This window comes from Neofelis nebulosa, chromosome 3 (assembly GCF_028018385.1).
Source record: "Neofelis nebulosa isolate mNeoNeb1 chromosome 3, mNeoNeb1.pri, whole genome shotgun sequence".
NCBI classification, from domain to species: Eukaryota; Metazoa; Chordata; class Mammalia; order Carnivora; family Felidae; genus Neofelis; species Neofelis nebulosa.
Window position 1 is genome coordinate 174,014,862 of NC_080784.1, and position 15,578 is coordinate 174,030,439.

At 39.6% G+C, this 15,578-nt stretch overlaps 1 protein-coding gene across 1 annotated transcript in view; it reads right to left on the reverse strand.

Moving 5' to 3' along the window:
• The window catches only part of UBE2K (ubiquitin conjugating enzyme E2 K), a 70,692-nt gene extending 64,901 nt beyond the window's left edge, over positions 1–5,791 (reverse strand). Inside the window, exon 1 of the mRNA XM_058722801.1 lies at positions 5,632–5,791. Within this exon, the coding sequence (XP_058578784.1) occupies positions 5,632–5,694 (63 nt within the window). The 5' untranslated portion in view covers positions 5,695–5,791. The remainder of the gene's footprint in view (positions 1–5,631) is intronic.
• Between the last annotated feature and the right edge of the window lie 9,787 nt (positions 5,792–15,578).

A 15,578-nucleotide genomic window follows, 5' to 3' on the forward strand; every position in this document is an offset into this window, starting at 1 on the left:
CTGACAGTGTAGAGTCTGCTTGGGATTCTCTCTCTGCCGCTCCCCTGTTCCCATGCTCTGTCTCCATCGCTCTCTCAAAAAACAAGTCAGAAAGTGACTAGAAAGGGGCAGTTGGGGGTTCCTATGGTGCTTACAATATTGTTTCAGATCTGATCTGGGTGCTGGTCACACCTTATTGTTAAATTTTACTTTGATATGAAAAAGGTGTTTTTTCCTAAAGATAACAGTGAAGATACTTAGGTATTAATTCCACAACCGTGTTTTCAGTATATCAGGGCTGTGTATGCAATCTTTCAAAATATGTAAATGTGTCTCTTGCCTAATTTTCGCCAATCATCTCTGCTCCCTAGTTCCAATTCAGGTGCCTACAGAAAAAAAAATGTACTTATAAATTCCAGTATTCCTGTAATTCCTCTGGCACTGTCTTCTGAAATTTGAGGTCTTAACCTTCCTTTGGACCCTAGCTCAAAAACCTCCCTCCAATATTGTACACCTGAAACTAAGATAACACTGTATGTTAACTAACTGGAATTAAAATGAAAACTTAAAAAAAAAAAAGAAAAAAAAACCCTCCCTCCATACACACACCCTCAGAACTCCCATAACATTTACCCTTTGTATTTAAGTTTTAATCTATCTCCAACCAAGTCTCTTGGGGCTATGGTCAATATGCTCAATAACTGTTAATATCATTATTTACTGGAAAATAAGAACACATATTCTTTACAAAACGGTGACATGCTAGGGAATCCCCTATGCATTTAAATCTATGCCTGATCAGAGGCGCCTGGGTGGCTTAGTCAGTTGGGAGCTCGACTTCAGCTCAGGTCATGATCTCATGGTTCGTGGGTTCGAGCCCCACGTCGGGCTCTGTGCTGACAGCATAGAGCCTGAAGCGTGCTTTGGATTCTGTGTCTCCCCCTCTCTCTGCTCCTCCCCCACTCATGCTCTGTCTCTCTCTTAAAAATAAATAAACATTAAAAAAAAATTTTAAGCTATGCCTGATCAAAATCTTTATAATAGTGAAATAAAACAAGAAATGCAACCGAAACAGTATTATTGAACCAGACTCCTTTTTTTTTTTTTACCCAATCAAAAGCTTTCCTCACTCAATCCACACAGAGAACCCCATAACGCACACTATTTAAGTTATACAGAGCTGTAACTTATGTAACTGTGAAAGCAAACCACTTTTGTACTCTTATTAAAAATATCGTTCAAATTCTGGTTACATTCATTTTCAGCAGGGAATTTCACCTTTCTCTTTAAATCAAAAAGGAAAAAGTTTACAAGAAAAAGATGATCATTAATTTACAAAGGGAAAAACTCAAAGTCTTAAAAACAAAACAACATTCAAAGCTAGTAATAGCCATGTTATAACATTTTTTTGTACCTTTACTGTTCATTCATCCGTTCAATAAATTATACCACACATCTTACATAGTTAATAGTCTGAAACGTTCTTCTAAAGAGTTTTTTCTATAGCAGTGGTTCTCAACATTTGGCAAAGTCTGCAGACATTTTTAGTTTATAACTGGCAGGGAGGGTAGGGAAGAGGGTTGGCTATGCTACCGGCCACCAGTGATAGAAGCCAGGGATACTGCTTAACATCCTACAACTCAGAGAGCCACCCACAGCAAAGAATTCATTATCAGCCTAAAATGTCAACAGTGCCAAAAATGAGGAACTATGGTCTACAGTAATCAAGACTTTAACTTCTAAAGATTTGCCTACTAGCTCTATATATAAAATATATTAAATTTAAAATGACACTTAATACAAAATCCATTTAAACACTTAAAAGAAAACTTACACAGTAACAGTTTTCATGAAACCAATTTTTAATGCCACAGATTTAAATATTCCCTATTGGAATCCTAAAAAGAATGTTAGCAAAGTGCAGCTACAATATGAAAAAACTACAGGTAATATATAACACAAACAACAGTACGTGCATTGACCTAAGGGCATTTTACTTCACTGAGCTTCAAATTTAAAAGGATTTTGCGTATTGAAATGCAAGTAAGTCTTTAATTACAGGTAACACTTATTTTAATGTTTAAACTATTAGATTGGTTTAAATCCTTTTAACCAGTAACACAAACCAGTCTCAACTATTTTTAAATAATTAAAGTATGCCTATCCTTGGAAAGTCATGACAGTGTGATACAATATAGAAACTAGGAGATCTAGATCCAAACCCAAAACCTGTATGTTTACAGACAAATTATCTAACTTCTTTGAATCTCAATTTCCTCATCTAAGAAATAAGAAATCTAATTTAAAGAATTGTTCTTGGGGCGCCTGGGTGGCGCAGTCGGTTACGCGTCCGACTTCAGCCAGGTCACGATCTCGCGGTCCGTGAGTTCGAGCCCCGCGTCAGGCTCTGGGCTGATGGCTCGGAGCCTGGAGCCTGTTTCCGATTCTGTGTCTCCCTCTCTCTCTGCCCCTCCCCCGTTCATGCTCTGTCTCTCTCTGTCCCAAAAATAAATAAAAAACGTTGAAAAAAAAATTTAAAAAAAAAAAAAAAAAAAAGAATTGTTCTTGAAAATTAGCAATAATGCATAAATAAATGGTACTGAGAGCCACTCTACAAATAGTGGTTATTGTTAACAGCAATAATTAATAACACAATCTGTGAATATAGATTATAGTTTTATTATATCCTCACAATCAACACTTATGTAATTCGACTCATAAAGTAACTATAAAAGGTACTTTAATCAATTTCCCATTCCTGGCAATTTGAAATACTACTTAAAATTCACACAGATTTAAAATTAATGTCTGACACATAAAAGGATGGATTTCCAAACAGTCTCCAGGAAAAAAAGGCCTAGATGCCTTTATTTATTAAGTAAATAACATATTTGCATGTCTCAAAATTCAAAAGGGATCCTTTGATGCCAGTTACCCCAGACACCGCAATCCTTTATACATAACTAATTTTAGCAATTTCTCCTCATTAATCCTTTCACCTGCAGAGACAAATACACGTATTTCCCCCTTCTTCCAACACAAATAGTGGCCTCCTCCACACTATTCTGCACCTTGCTTTTCACATTTGATTTATCTTGGAGGCTATATTTTAATTAACACACTCCAAGAATGCCCACTTATAACTTCTTAAGGTCAGAATCAGCAGATACCAGCTATCTTTATAAAAGAACTTAAAAAAAAAAAAAGCCCTTAAATCAGTCAGTATTCTTAGTAAATACAAGTATATGAAACAAACTTTGAAAACTGGAGATTTACATAGATGACATGATGAAATACTTGATTACTTGACCAGACGCTCAAAATACTGCATTTACACACGTAATAAGGAAACATGTGGATTGTACAAGTCCTTCAAAGAGCTCCAAATAAAAAACCAACATAATACACTTATAGAACTGGGCCTACTAAAATAGGATGAAATACAATATTGGTTAAAATAAAGCTATTTATTGGTTATAATCCAGTTTAAATTATTTGACCCTTTCCTTAATGTTCTTTGCAACTTCTTTTCTGGAAGAAGTTTCCTTCCAAATTTATAAAGGCACTCTTCTTAAAATAATTTGTGTTTGCATTTCCTGTTCTCTTCGTCTGAAAAACTATAATGCTTACTTGAAGCCAGCCCTCATCATCCCTTACATATAAAGAGCAGTATTATTTTAACAATAAGCATTACGAGAGCAATACAAGATTTTTTTAAGCTTTAATTGGAAGTACTAAAAATATGGTGAAAGCCTCCTCATATAAAGCAAAGAGACCATATGAATTACAAGCAGCAACTTACCATTTTTAAGTAATAAAAAATAAAGCATTAGAAGTCTTACATTAAGTTTCAGGCATGTACAACTTTATAGAAAAAATGTTTTAGGCTGTTGGCAACAGTATTAGATGAATCTTTCACTAGGAACATATATGTCAACTGTGCTGGAATATATTTTCTTGCAAATAAAAAGTTAGAATCATTGTTTCACGTTTATCAGTACAGACATTTATGACCCTATTTCTGCACTGTATCACAAAAAATACAAAGTCATCCTTCCATTCAGAGTTTTGGCACTTGAACAAATACAGAGGTCAGAGTTCATACACATGCTCTGTAAAACAGATCATTATTTATATACTACAACCTCCAGTAAATCTGCTAGTATTTGTTATTTTTAAGTAATTTTAAAGAATTATATTCTCCAAGTCTAATTGGAAAGATAATAACTGTAGAATCAGTGACAGATATAAAGCTCAAGTGTTATCATTTATGTTAATTACTCATCACATACTTAGAATGCTGAATTTCACAAATCTTTGAGATTATCAAAGTTCAACATAAGAAAAATACAAATAGCAATGATACATTCTATAATGGTATGTGACATCTTGAAAATAACTATTTCAGTATTACTTTTTCATCTCTGTCAAATCCAAGGAGGAAAAACTTGACATTCTTGTTGATTTGGGTATGAAAAACTGTACTGATAATTGCATAGTTTTGAGTCAAATCACTAGGATGTTGTGAATATGTTATATACATAAATATGGCCAACACTAAAGTATTTAAATTCCTCAGGACTCATAAACAGCTTGAGACAAAAAAAAATTTTTTTTTAAATAATTTCAGGTTACATTGGGATAAACCTACTCAATAAGGAGATATAATAATGTACTAATATCTGGTGAAATCCCATGTTTTAAATAGGGCTGTTTTTCAAAAGTAAGAAGTTAACTATGAGGGACATCATAATGAAGTTTCATGGCACAACCCAACAGTCACAGAGGCATTGTGTTAAGAGAGACTCTGATATGTAACTTGTAAACAGTATTTTGAAATAAGCTACTTCTACTCTCCATTATTTTTTCCTAACGAAAAATATTTAAATGCCTTTAATACACCAAGCAACTTGCCTTCACCCAGTCAAAAAGGTTTAGATGTCAACAGAAAAGAGGCCTAGGAATTGGGGGGGGGGGGGGGGGGGAGGAGAGCGTGAAAACGAGATAATCTAATTTGGAATTAATTTCCTACCTCAGGTGAAAATTCCCTTATCCCCCATTCAAATAAAATAGTATTCCTTATGTCTCCTCTTCTCTCCCAACACCGAACTAAGAGGAGTAACTCTGATCGTCCTCTTTTCATCAACACCTAAGATCCTTTACCGTTCCTTCCCTAAGGAAAGGACAGTGGAGGCCAAACAGGCTATAATGTAGAATACCCTTAAAAGTGTGGGCCTTTGAGCAGCGCGGCTCTCCGGATCCAGTTACCACCTTTCCCCTTCCCCCAACCCACTTCCCGGGTTTTCTCAGGCTCGGCCTGCTCCCTCCACACCCTACAGCCACACTTCCAGCTGTTGCCACAGCCTCAGGGCTCTCTCTAGAGCCCACACCCCTCCAAGAAGTGCCCCCTTCTCCATCTGCCCCCCAAACCGTGTTCCTCTCCAGACCACCCGCCCGCGAGACGGTCCATCCCAGGGCCCGGGGAGGGGAGGGGAAGGCGACGGAAGCAGGGGGAGACTGCTGCTTCCCCACAGGCAGATGGGCGACCGCAAGGAGGGCCACCCAGGGGTTACCGGGGACATTGAAGTCGCTACTGGAAGAACCCTCCCACCCTGGGCTGAGGTGGGGGATGTCCGGGAGTTCATTTCTGACCTCCTCGCTCTTCAGCACCTCCTTGAACTCCCGCTTGATTCGCTGCACCGCGATGTTGGCCATGTCTCCGCCCGCAGCTGATTCGTACCCGCCTCCTCCGCCACCGCTACGACCACCGCCACCGCCGCCACCTCTTCCACCACCGCCTCCTCCCTCGGCGACTCACACCCGAGCACACGAACGCTGCCACCGCCACCCCGGCCGCCGCGCTCTCCTCAGTGTGGAATCACCTCCGCGCCCGGCCACCAAAATGGCGCCGGGTCCGCGCATGCGCAAGACGCTGACCCGGCCGAGCGGCGCAGCCGCTCCCGTTGTAGCCCCATACGCCTCAAACGCTAGCCCGCGCCGCGCCGCGCCGCGCCGCGCAGCGCGTCTCTGCTGGAGCTGCGGCCGCGTGGCTCCGCCCTGCCGGCGTCTGGGGCCAGGAGGGTGCGGCTTCCGAGCTGGCCAGCCTTGCCCGGGCCTCTTGGGTCCTCTCCTGTGCCTCCGCCCCTCTTCGAGCCTCTGTGGTGTGGTCGCCGCTTCCAGCCGTGGCCTTTGACTGAAGGCTGAGCCCGACCTAACGGGTTCACGCGGCCCCACTCGGCTGTGAGCGCCGTCCTGACTCAGCCAGTCCCAGAACCCACGGGCTTAATGTGCCTGGTTGTGTCTAGTCTATAAAAACACCATTCCAGAACTCGATCTGGCCCATTTGCTGTTGGTATAAGCCCAGAAAATCCACTGCGCTCGTTTTCCTTCCGAAGCCATTGTGGTGGCAGTATTATTACGATCATTCCAGGTACTACAAATCACTGAATTAAGAGTGGTCATTGTTGGGTCCCAGCAGGTGTATTTGAAACCGGTACTCATTGGATATGCCTGAGATGGATTTAGAAGTCAGATGTTGATCTTTGAACTACTTAGATAATTAATCCCGACTTTTAATAGTTTCTAACCATGAGTGTACATCAGAGTCCCTGAAGAGCTTCTTAAAAAAAGAAAAAAATTCCTGGACCCCATCCCTAGTGTGGGGGGTGGGCCTAACAATCTGCCTGCATCTCTAACAAGTTCTCAAGTGCTGCTGCCCCTGCTGCTGACTCAGGGACCACACTAGGAGAACCACTACACTAAAGCATGTGAAAATAGTTTGTATATTAAAGTGAAAAATGGAGAAATACATGCTTCTGGCGTGGAAAGGGCAGCTTTACTTCTGTAAGCCTTGGGCCTACGACGGTGTCTGGCACTAGTAAGCACTCAATAAATATTGAATGAACAAATGAAGATAAGAGTAAAATGTTTTAAGTGGAAAGTAAGTTTGAAAGGCAATTTGAAAGTGGTTGCTAGGGTTTCAGTAAGCAATATGGTTTTGGTGCTGAGAGGTACTTTAAGTAGAACATTCCAAAATAAGTAATAAAGGTTATTTAGGGGTGCCTGGGTGGCTCAATCAGTTGGGCGTCCGACTGCGGCTCAGGTCATGATCTCCCAGTTCGTGAGTTCGAACCCCGCGTGGGGCTCTGTGCTGACAGCTCAGAGCCTGGAGCCTGCTTCACATTCTGTGTCTCCCTCTCTCTCTGACCCTACCCTGCTCATGCTCTGTCTCTCTCTGTCTCAATAATAAAACAAAATTAAAAAATTTTTTTCTAAACTTAAAAAAAGGTTATTTAGAAGTTTTTATTTCATTTCATGAACTCCGTTCACCTAATCAATTAGTAAAGTATCCTAGAACAATATCACAAATACAGTCTTAGCAAAAATTACTAAAGTTATGGCAACAGTAAGGAAATAGCCATTAGCAGTGAATCATTCAAGTGGAGGCACATGGAAAAGAAATTCTTGAACTTCTGCCACACGAACCTAGAGGGGATTTTTGATTCCAGCTCTCTTCCATGCTAGCTATCTTAGCCAACCTTGGTTTCCTCATCTGCAAAATAAGGAAGCTGGACTATATGATGTCTTTGAGGTTTTAAGATGTCAGAATTCTAAAGCATCATTTGGAAACATTTCCCTGAGTGGACGAACATAAATTATAAAAACCCTTCTAGCAGAGCCCCCTAGTGGTCCTAAGAGGAACCAGCTATACATGTGGGTCATGGTACAATGAGTTATTGGTGTAATGTAAATCATGCAATTTTTATGTGTATTTGTGTTGGTACACTAAAAGTAATTATTTTGAAGTGTGCAAAAACTGTTTTAGTACTTTACATTTATCAGCTTCATTCAGTCCCTAATCTTAATCTTGGACTTCAAAGAAACTTGGCAGCACTCATCACAGAGCGGTCTACTTAGAAGAGTATGGTCATTTCTTTGGGGGAGAGAGGCTAGGTAATTTTTAAATACACATAATCATTGATCCTGATATTCTACTTCTAGAAAATCATTCGACAGTCCTTCCAGAAAATGAGGCAACTGCATATTAACTGATATGAGATAATTCCCAAAGTACATTTTAAGTAAAAAAACAAAACAAAACAAAAAACAAAAAAACCACCGTGCTAAATGCAATGTGGTGTATTGAATTAGATCCTAGAACTGAAAGGACTTAACTAGTGAAATCTAAATAAATTCTGTAACTTAGTTAATAGTATTGTACCAATATTAATTTCTCAGTTTGACATGGTACTGTGGTTATGTAAGACTTAACATTAGTAGAAGTAAGTAAAGAGTACATAAGCATCTCTGAAACTTTTCTATAAATCTACAATTATTCCAAAAGAAAAAATTTACTTTTATAGTTATTTCTTTATTTTTTGAGAGAGAGATAGAGAGCGAATGGGGGAGGGCTAGAGAGAGAGGGAGACAGAGAAGCCCAAGCAGGCTCTGCGCTATCAGTGCAGACCCCAATGTGGGGCTCAAACTCATGATCTGTGAGATCATGATCTGAGCTTAAACCAAGAGTGGAAGACTTAACTGATTGAGTCACCCAGGCACCCCACAAAAAGTTTACTTTTTAAAAATTTTTTTTTAACACTTATTTATTTTTGAGACAGAGAGAGACAGAGCATGAACACGGGAAGGGCAGAGAGAGAGGGAGACACAGAATCTGAAACAGGCTCCAGGCTCTGAGCGGTCAGCACAGAGCCCGACGCGGGGCTCGAACTCACAGACCATGAGATCATGACCTGAGCTGAAGTCGGCCGCTTAACCGACTGAGCCACCCAGGCGCCCCAAAGTTTACTTTTTAAAAAGCACTATGCAGGATATATTGTGTACAGTATACTACCATGTATGTGAGGGAAGAAATGAATATGCTTGTGTATATAATGTTTGTGAATCCTCAAAATATCACTGGAAAAATGCATAAGAAACTGACAGTATTGGTTATCTCTGAGAAAGCAACTTAAATGCCTTGGAGAAAGCAAAATGGGAGACTTTCACCATGTAACCTCTTGTATATTTCACCTATTCAAAACTAATTTTTTAAAAATGAGTTTCCAGGGCCGCCTGGCTGGCTCAGTCGGTTAAGCGTCTGACTTTGGCTCAGGTCATGATCTCACGGTCTGTGAGTTCGAGCCCCGCGTCAGGCTCTGTGCTGACAGCTCAGAGCCTGGAGCCTGTTTCAGATTCTGTGTCTCCCTCTCTCTCTGCCCCTCCCCTGTTCACGCTCTGTCTCTCTCTGTCTCAAAAATAAAAATAAACGTTAAAAAAATTAAAAAAAAAAAAATGAGTTTCCAGTAATGCAGATTATAAACTCTTCATTATTATGATGTAGTTCTGGTTGGTTACTTCATTAAAAATTAATTAATCAACTATTTATTGAGTGTCTACTATGTGCCAGGCATGATCTAGGCCCTAAAGGTGTATCAATGAACAAGAAACAGAACACCTCTGGAATTGCAGGAATTACATTTTGTCAGGGATAGGGAGAATTCATCTCAAAGTGTAATCCACAGAAATGTCGGGGCCCCTGAGATGTTTTCAGGGGTCAGTCTGCAATGACCAAACTATAATCTTAGTACAACTAAGGCATTATTTGCCTTATACTGTGTTGACATTTGCACTGATGATATAAAAGCAATAGTAGACAAAAACAATTACTGTACTAGTAATAATTTTATTAATATCATACACTCACTGTTAAAAATACCAGTTTTAGGGGCACCTGGCTAGCTCAGTCGGTGGAGCATGAGACTCTTGATCATGAGTTTGAGCCCTACATTGGGCATGGAACTTACTTTAAAAAAAAAATACCAGTTTCACTTTTTAAAAAATATTTTATTTTATTTGTTAATGTTTATTTAGTTTGAGAGAGAGAGTGAGCTGGGGAGGGGTTGGCGGGGGAGAGAATCCCAAGCAGGCTCTGTGTGGTCAGCACAGAGCTCAACCTGATGCTTGATTCCATAAACCATAAGATCATGACGTTAGCCAAAATCAACAGTCAGACACTGAACCAACTGAGCCAGCTAGGCACCCCAAGATTTTATTTTTAAGTAATCTCTACACTCAACATGGGGCTTGAACTTACAACCTCAAGAACAAGAGTTTCATGCTCTTCCAACTGAGCCAGCCAGGCACCACCCCCACCCTGTTTTATTTTTTTTTTAACCAGTTTCACTTTAGAATGCCTTTGATGAAGCAGCAGAAAATGTTGATGTTATTAAACTTAAACTTTTGAATACATGCCTTCTTCATATTCTGTGTGATTTATGGGAAGGATAGAGAAAGCACTTCTGCATAAGGCACATGGTAAATCTGTGAAATTGGTTGAGTTGTGAACTAAATTAGACACTATTTCCATGGAATACCATTTTTACTTAAAATAATGATTGAGACAAACTATGTTTATCAAGGGTTGGGTATTTGGCAATATTTTATCAAAAATGAACTAGGTAAGCCTGTCACTTCAAGGAACATAACTGGCAGAACTTTTTGCCAATGATAAAAGTTAAACTTTCAACTGAAAATTTGAGCTTTAGAAAATATATTTGCCATTGTGACTTGACAGCTTCCCAATACACTTAAAGATATTTCTTTTTTTTAATAATTTTTTTTAACATTTATTTATTTTTGAGACAGAGACAGAGCATGAAGGGGGGAAGGTCAGAGAGAGAGAGAGAGAGACACAGAATCTGAAACAGGCTCCAGGCTCTGAGCTGTCAGCACAGAGTGCGACGCAGGGCTCGAACTCAGGAACCGGGAGATCATGACCTGAGCTGAAGTCAGATGCTTAACTGACTGAGCCACCCAGGCTCCCCTCTTTTTTTTTTTTTTTTAATTAGAAGTCATCTGTTCTTTTTTTTTTATGTTTATTTATTTTTGAGAGAGAGAGACAGAGAGAGAGAGCAAGTGAGGGAGGGGCAGAGAGAGAGGGACACATAGAATCCAAAAGCAGGCTCCAGGCTCTGAGCTGTCAGCACAGAGTCCCACGCGGGACTCGAACTCAAGAACCGTGAGATCATGACCTGTGCAGAAGTCAGACGCCTAATTGTCTGAGCCACCCAGGCGCCCCAAAGATATTTCTGATTAAATTGGTGGTGATTGTAACAAATATGAATGCTTTTAATTGTACAATGAAATGTGTTCATATTTGGAAGATCCGCACTAAGTCGGTGAACCAATATTTTCCAAATGACCAAGGCATGATGTTACAAAATCATGCATGGGTAAAGCATCCGTTCAAGGTTTGAGACAGACCAGTAGATTTAATATAACAGAGTACAAAAAGTTCACTGGTAATATTTCAGATTCCACATTGCAACTAACCTTTGAGGAAGGACCCCTTGCCTGGATTTAGTGTAGTACTGAAGAATAAGATCCACAAATATCTGAAAAAGTTATTAAAGTATTTCTTCCCTTTCCAACTACATATCTGTGTGAGGTTGGATTTTCTTCATATACTTCAACCAAAACAATATATGCAACATACTGAATGCAAAAGCATATATGAAAATCCAGCTGCATTCTATTAAGTCAGGCATTAAAGAGATTTTATCTTAGAAAATATAGCCTATTTCTCACTAAAGATATTTATGTAAGTATGTAATAGGTTTATTATAGTTATTTTAATTTTTTTTAACGTTTATTTATTTTTGAGACAGAGAGAGACAGAGCATGAACGGGGGAGGGTCAGAGAGAGGGAGACACAGAATCGGAAACAGGCTCCAGGCTCTGAGCCATCAGCACAGAGCCCGACGCGGGGCTCGAACTCACGGACCGCGAGATGATGACCTGAGCCGAAGTCGGCCACTCAACCCACTGAGCCACCCAGGCGCCCCTATAGTTATTTTAAATATATGTTTAAATATATGTTCCAATAATTTGTTTTAATTTCTTTGTTTTGTTTTATTTTGTTTTAATTTCTAACAAATATTGTTTAGCTTATGTAAATAATGCTGTTTGGAATCCTCAATTTTTTTATTTTTTTGAGAGAGAGTGCATGCTTGTGTGTGCGACGTGGGGGTGGGAGTGGGAAGGGAGAGAGGATCTTAAGCAGGCTCCATGCTCAGTGCCGGTGGGGGTGGGAGTTCAACACGGGGCTTGATCCCACAGCCCTGGGATCATGACCTGAGTCAAAATCAAGAGTCAGATGTTCAACCAACTGAATTATCTAGATGCCCCTAAAACCCTCACTATTTTGGGGCACCTGGGTGGCTCAGTTGGTTAAGCGTCTGACTTCGGCTCAGGTCATGATCACACAGCTTGTGAGTTCGAGCCCCTCGTCGGGCTCTGTGCTGACAGCTCAGAGCCTGGAGCCTCTTCAGATTCTGTGTCTTTCTCTCTTTCTGCCCCTCCCCCACTCATGTTCTGTCTCTGTCTCTCTCTGTCAAAAATAAATAAACATTAAAAAAAAAGTAACACCAGCATTCTTCACAGAGCTAGAACAAGCAATCCTAAAATGTGTGTAAAACCAGAAAAGACCCCAAATAGCCAAAGCAATCCTGAAAAAGAAAACTAAAGCAGGAGGCATTACAATTCCGGACTTTAAGCTGTATTACAAAGCTGTTATCACCAAGACAGTATGGTGCTGGCACAAAAACAGACACTCAGATCAGAGAAACAGAATAAAGAACCCAGAAATGGACCCTCAAACGTATGGCCAACTAATTTTTGGCATAGCGGGAAAGAATATCCAATGGAATAAAGATAGTCTCTTCAGCAAATGTCATTGGGAAAACTGGACAGGGACATGCAGAAATATGAACCTGGACCACTTTCTTACATGATACACAAAAATAAACTTAAAATGGAGGAAAGACCTAAATGTAAGACAGGAAGCCATTAAAATCCTAGGGGAGAAAGCAGGCAAAAATCTCGTTGACCTTGGCCACAGCAACTTCTTACTCAACATGTCTCCAGAGGAAAGGGAAACAAAAGCAAAAATGAACTATTGGGACCTGATCAAAATAAAAAGCTTCTGCATAGTGGGGGAAACAATCAGCAAAACTAAAAGGCAACTGACAGAATGGGAGAAGATATTTGCAACTGACATATCAGATAAAGGGTTAGTATCCAAAATCTATAAAGAACTTCTCAAACTCAACACCCAAAAAACAAATAATCCAGTGAAGAAATGGGCAAAAGACATGAATAGACACTTCACCAAAGAAGACATCCAGATGACCAACTGGCACATGAAAAACTGCTCAACATCACTCATCATCAGGGAAATAAAATCAAAATGACAATGAGATATCATCTCACACCTGTCAGAATGGCTAACATTAACAACTCAGGCAACAACCAATTTTGGCGAGGATACGGAGAAAGAGGATCTCTTTCGCACTGCTGGTAGGAATGCAAACCGGTACAGCCACTCTGGAAAACATCATTGAGGTTCTTCAAAAAACTAAAAATAGAACTACCCTATGACCCAGCAATTGCACTGCTATGTATTTATCCAAGGGATACAGGTATGCTGTTTCAAAAGGGCATATGCACTCCAATGTTTATAGCAGCACTATCAACAATAGCCGAAGTATGGAAAGAACCCAAATGTCCATTGACAGTTGAATGGATAAAGAAGATGTGTATGTATATATATGTACATATATATATATACATATATATGTAATGAAATATTACTCAGCAATCAAAGAGAAATCTTGCCATTTGCAAGTATGTGGATGGAACTAGAGGGTATTATGCTAAGCGAAATTAGAGAAAGACAAAAAGCATATGACTTCACTCATATGAGGACTTTAATATACAAAACAGATGAACATAAGGGAACGGAAGCAAAAATAATATAAAAACAGGGAGGGGGACAAAACATAAGAAACTCTTAAATATAGAGAACAAACAGAGGGTTACTGAAGGGGTTGTGGGAGGTGGGGATGGGCTAAATGGGTAGGAGCATTAAGGAATCTACTCCTGAAATCATTGTTGCACTATATGCTAACTAACTTGGATATAAATTTAAAAATTAAAATTAAAATTAAAAAAAGTTCCTGTAAAAAAAAAAGAATATATAATTTACATAAACTTGTTATATATGTGAAATTTGTAAACTTGGTTTCAGATTAATGGAGTTAATCTAGTAACTCTTCCATTACGTCTAACAGAACAATGTGTTTTGATGTGTTGATTCACGTAAAAAAAAAAAAAAAAATGAAGTAAGGCATTATAGTGCTTTGCTAACTCCTGATAATAATAGCCAGTCTTCCTTTTTGTAATTCCTGCTAGTTACTATTACTGCTCTTCAGATTTAAATTTCCTGTTGTTCAGAAGGCAGAGCAATTTTTTTTCCCTACTGCTCTTTTCTGACCTTGTATTTGCCAGCTTTTTTCCTTTCTTTCTCTCATCACTGCCTGTTCTACTCAAGCCTCTCATTTAACTTTTTTTTGAAACACCCAGTCATAACTCTGAGGTCATTTTGCCTTTTTTCTTTCACTGAATTCTGCCCTTCCCATCTTGTTAGCTTCTCTCCCCTACCCGCCCCAGCTGGGGTGAGGAGCTCTAGCAGCAAGAGTGGAAAGCAGCATTTAGATCCACAGTCGAACTTCTAAAGTTAGCCCCAGGCCAGTGGGCACCACAGTATTGATTGTAATGCACACTGTATTTTTCTAAATTTAGAGAATAAAACATAACTCCCACCATTATGGCTTTCAGGATATCTGCAGCATGGAGTGGAAAGCTGATTTTAATAGCATAGAATATGTTTCCTTGTCTTAAGTTACTGATTTGTTTCCTGTTAGGTGCAGAGGTTCTATAGGTGAGACTTTTTAAGGGAAGGACTTTATCATTTCACTCTTTCCAAGGAATATGCAGCTACAACTGGGACAAGGCTACAGGGCCTTCATACTTCATGTTTAAGACACTATCCACCTTTCCCATAGACTACCCTCTGCTGACCATCTCAATTGTTTTTGCTGAGTTGGTTAATTTCTTTCTGTCCTCTACACCAGAGTCCTTTATTTTAGAGCCTAGAATTTCTGGGGCTCCAGTGAAAAGATCCTAATCCTTTAGAAGCCACTCTTCAAAATCCCCTTCCTTTGGTCACCTCAAAGACCATGAACTTCCCACTGAATAAAATCCACAACTAGTTCTACCTACTTGATTATGTCAATTATGTCAATTATTTATTATTCATTTAGAATACAGAATTTCATAAATCATATCAGCCTCATTAAGTTGGTCAGCTGGTCTTTGTTTGCTTTCTACAAATCTACTCTCCAACATTCTTTACTCTGTGCCCCCAGAACCTGAAAGTATGATCTATAATATTGTCTTCACATCAATAAGACTTCATTATCTTCTGGATTTCACTTGAATGTGGTCAATGGATGGGAGGCTCTGGCAGGAGATGAGGCCAAGGCTCACCAATGCCGTAGTGGCTACCAAAGGCTAAAGTTTCTGTCCATGAGCTCCCTTTCAGCTATAGCTACTGCTATTGCTCTTCCAGGATTCTGATAATCTTGCTCCCTTTACCCTTTCAAACCTGGAGGTACCATGTGGTCCTTACTGTTAGCCTTTGTCAGCTTCCTGTAACTTTTATAGTATCTTTAACAAACTCTTCTGATAAACCACCTGCT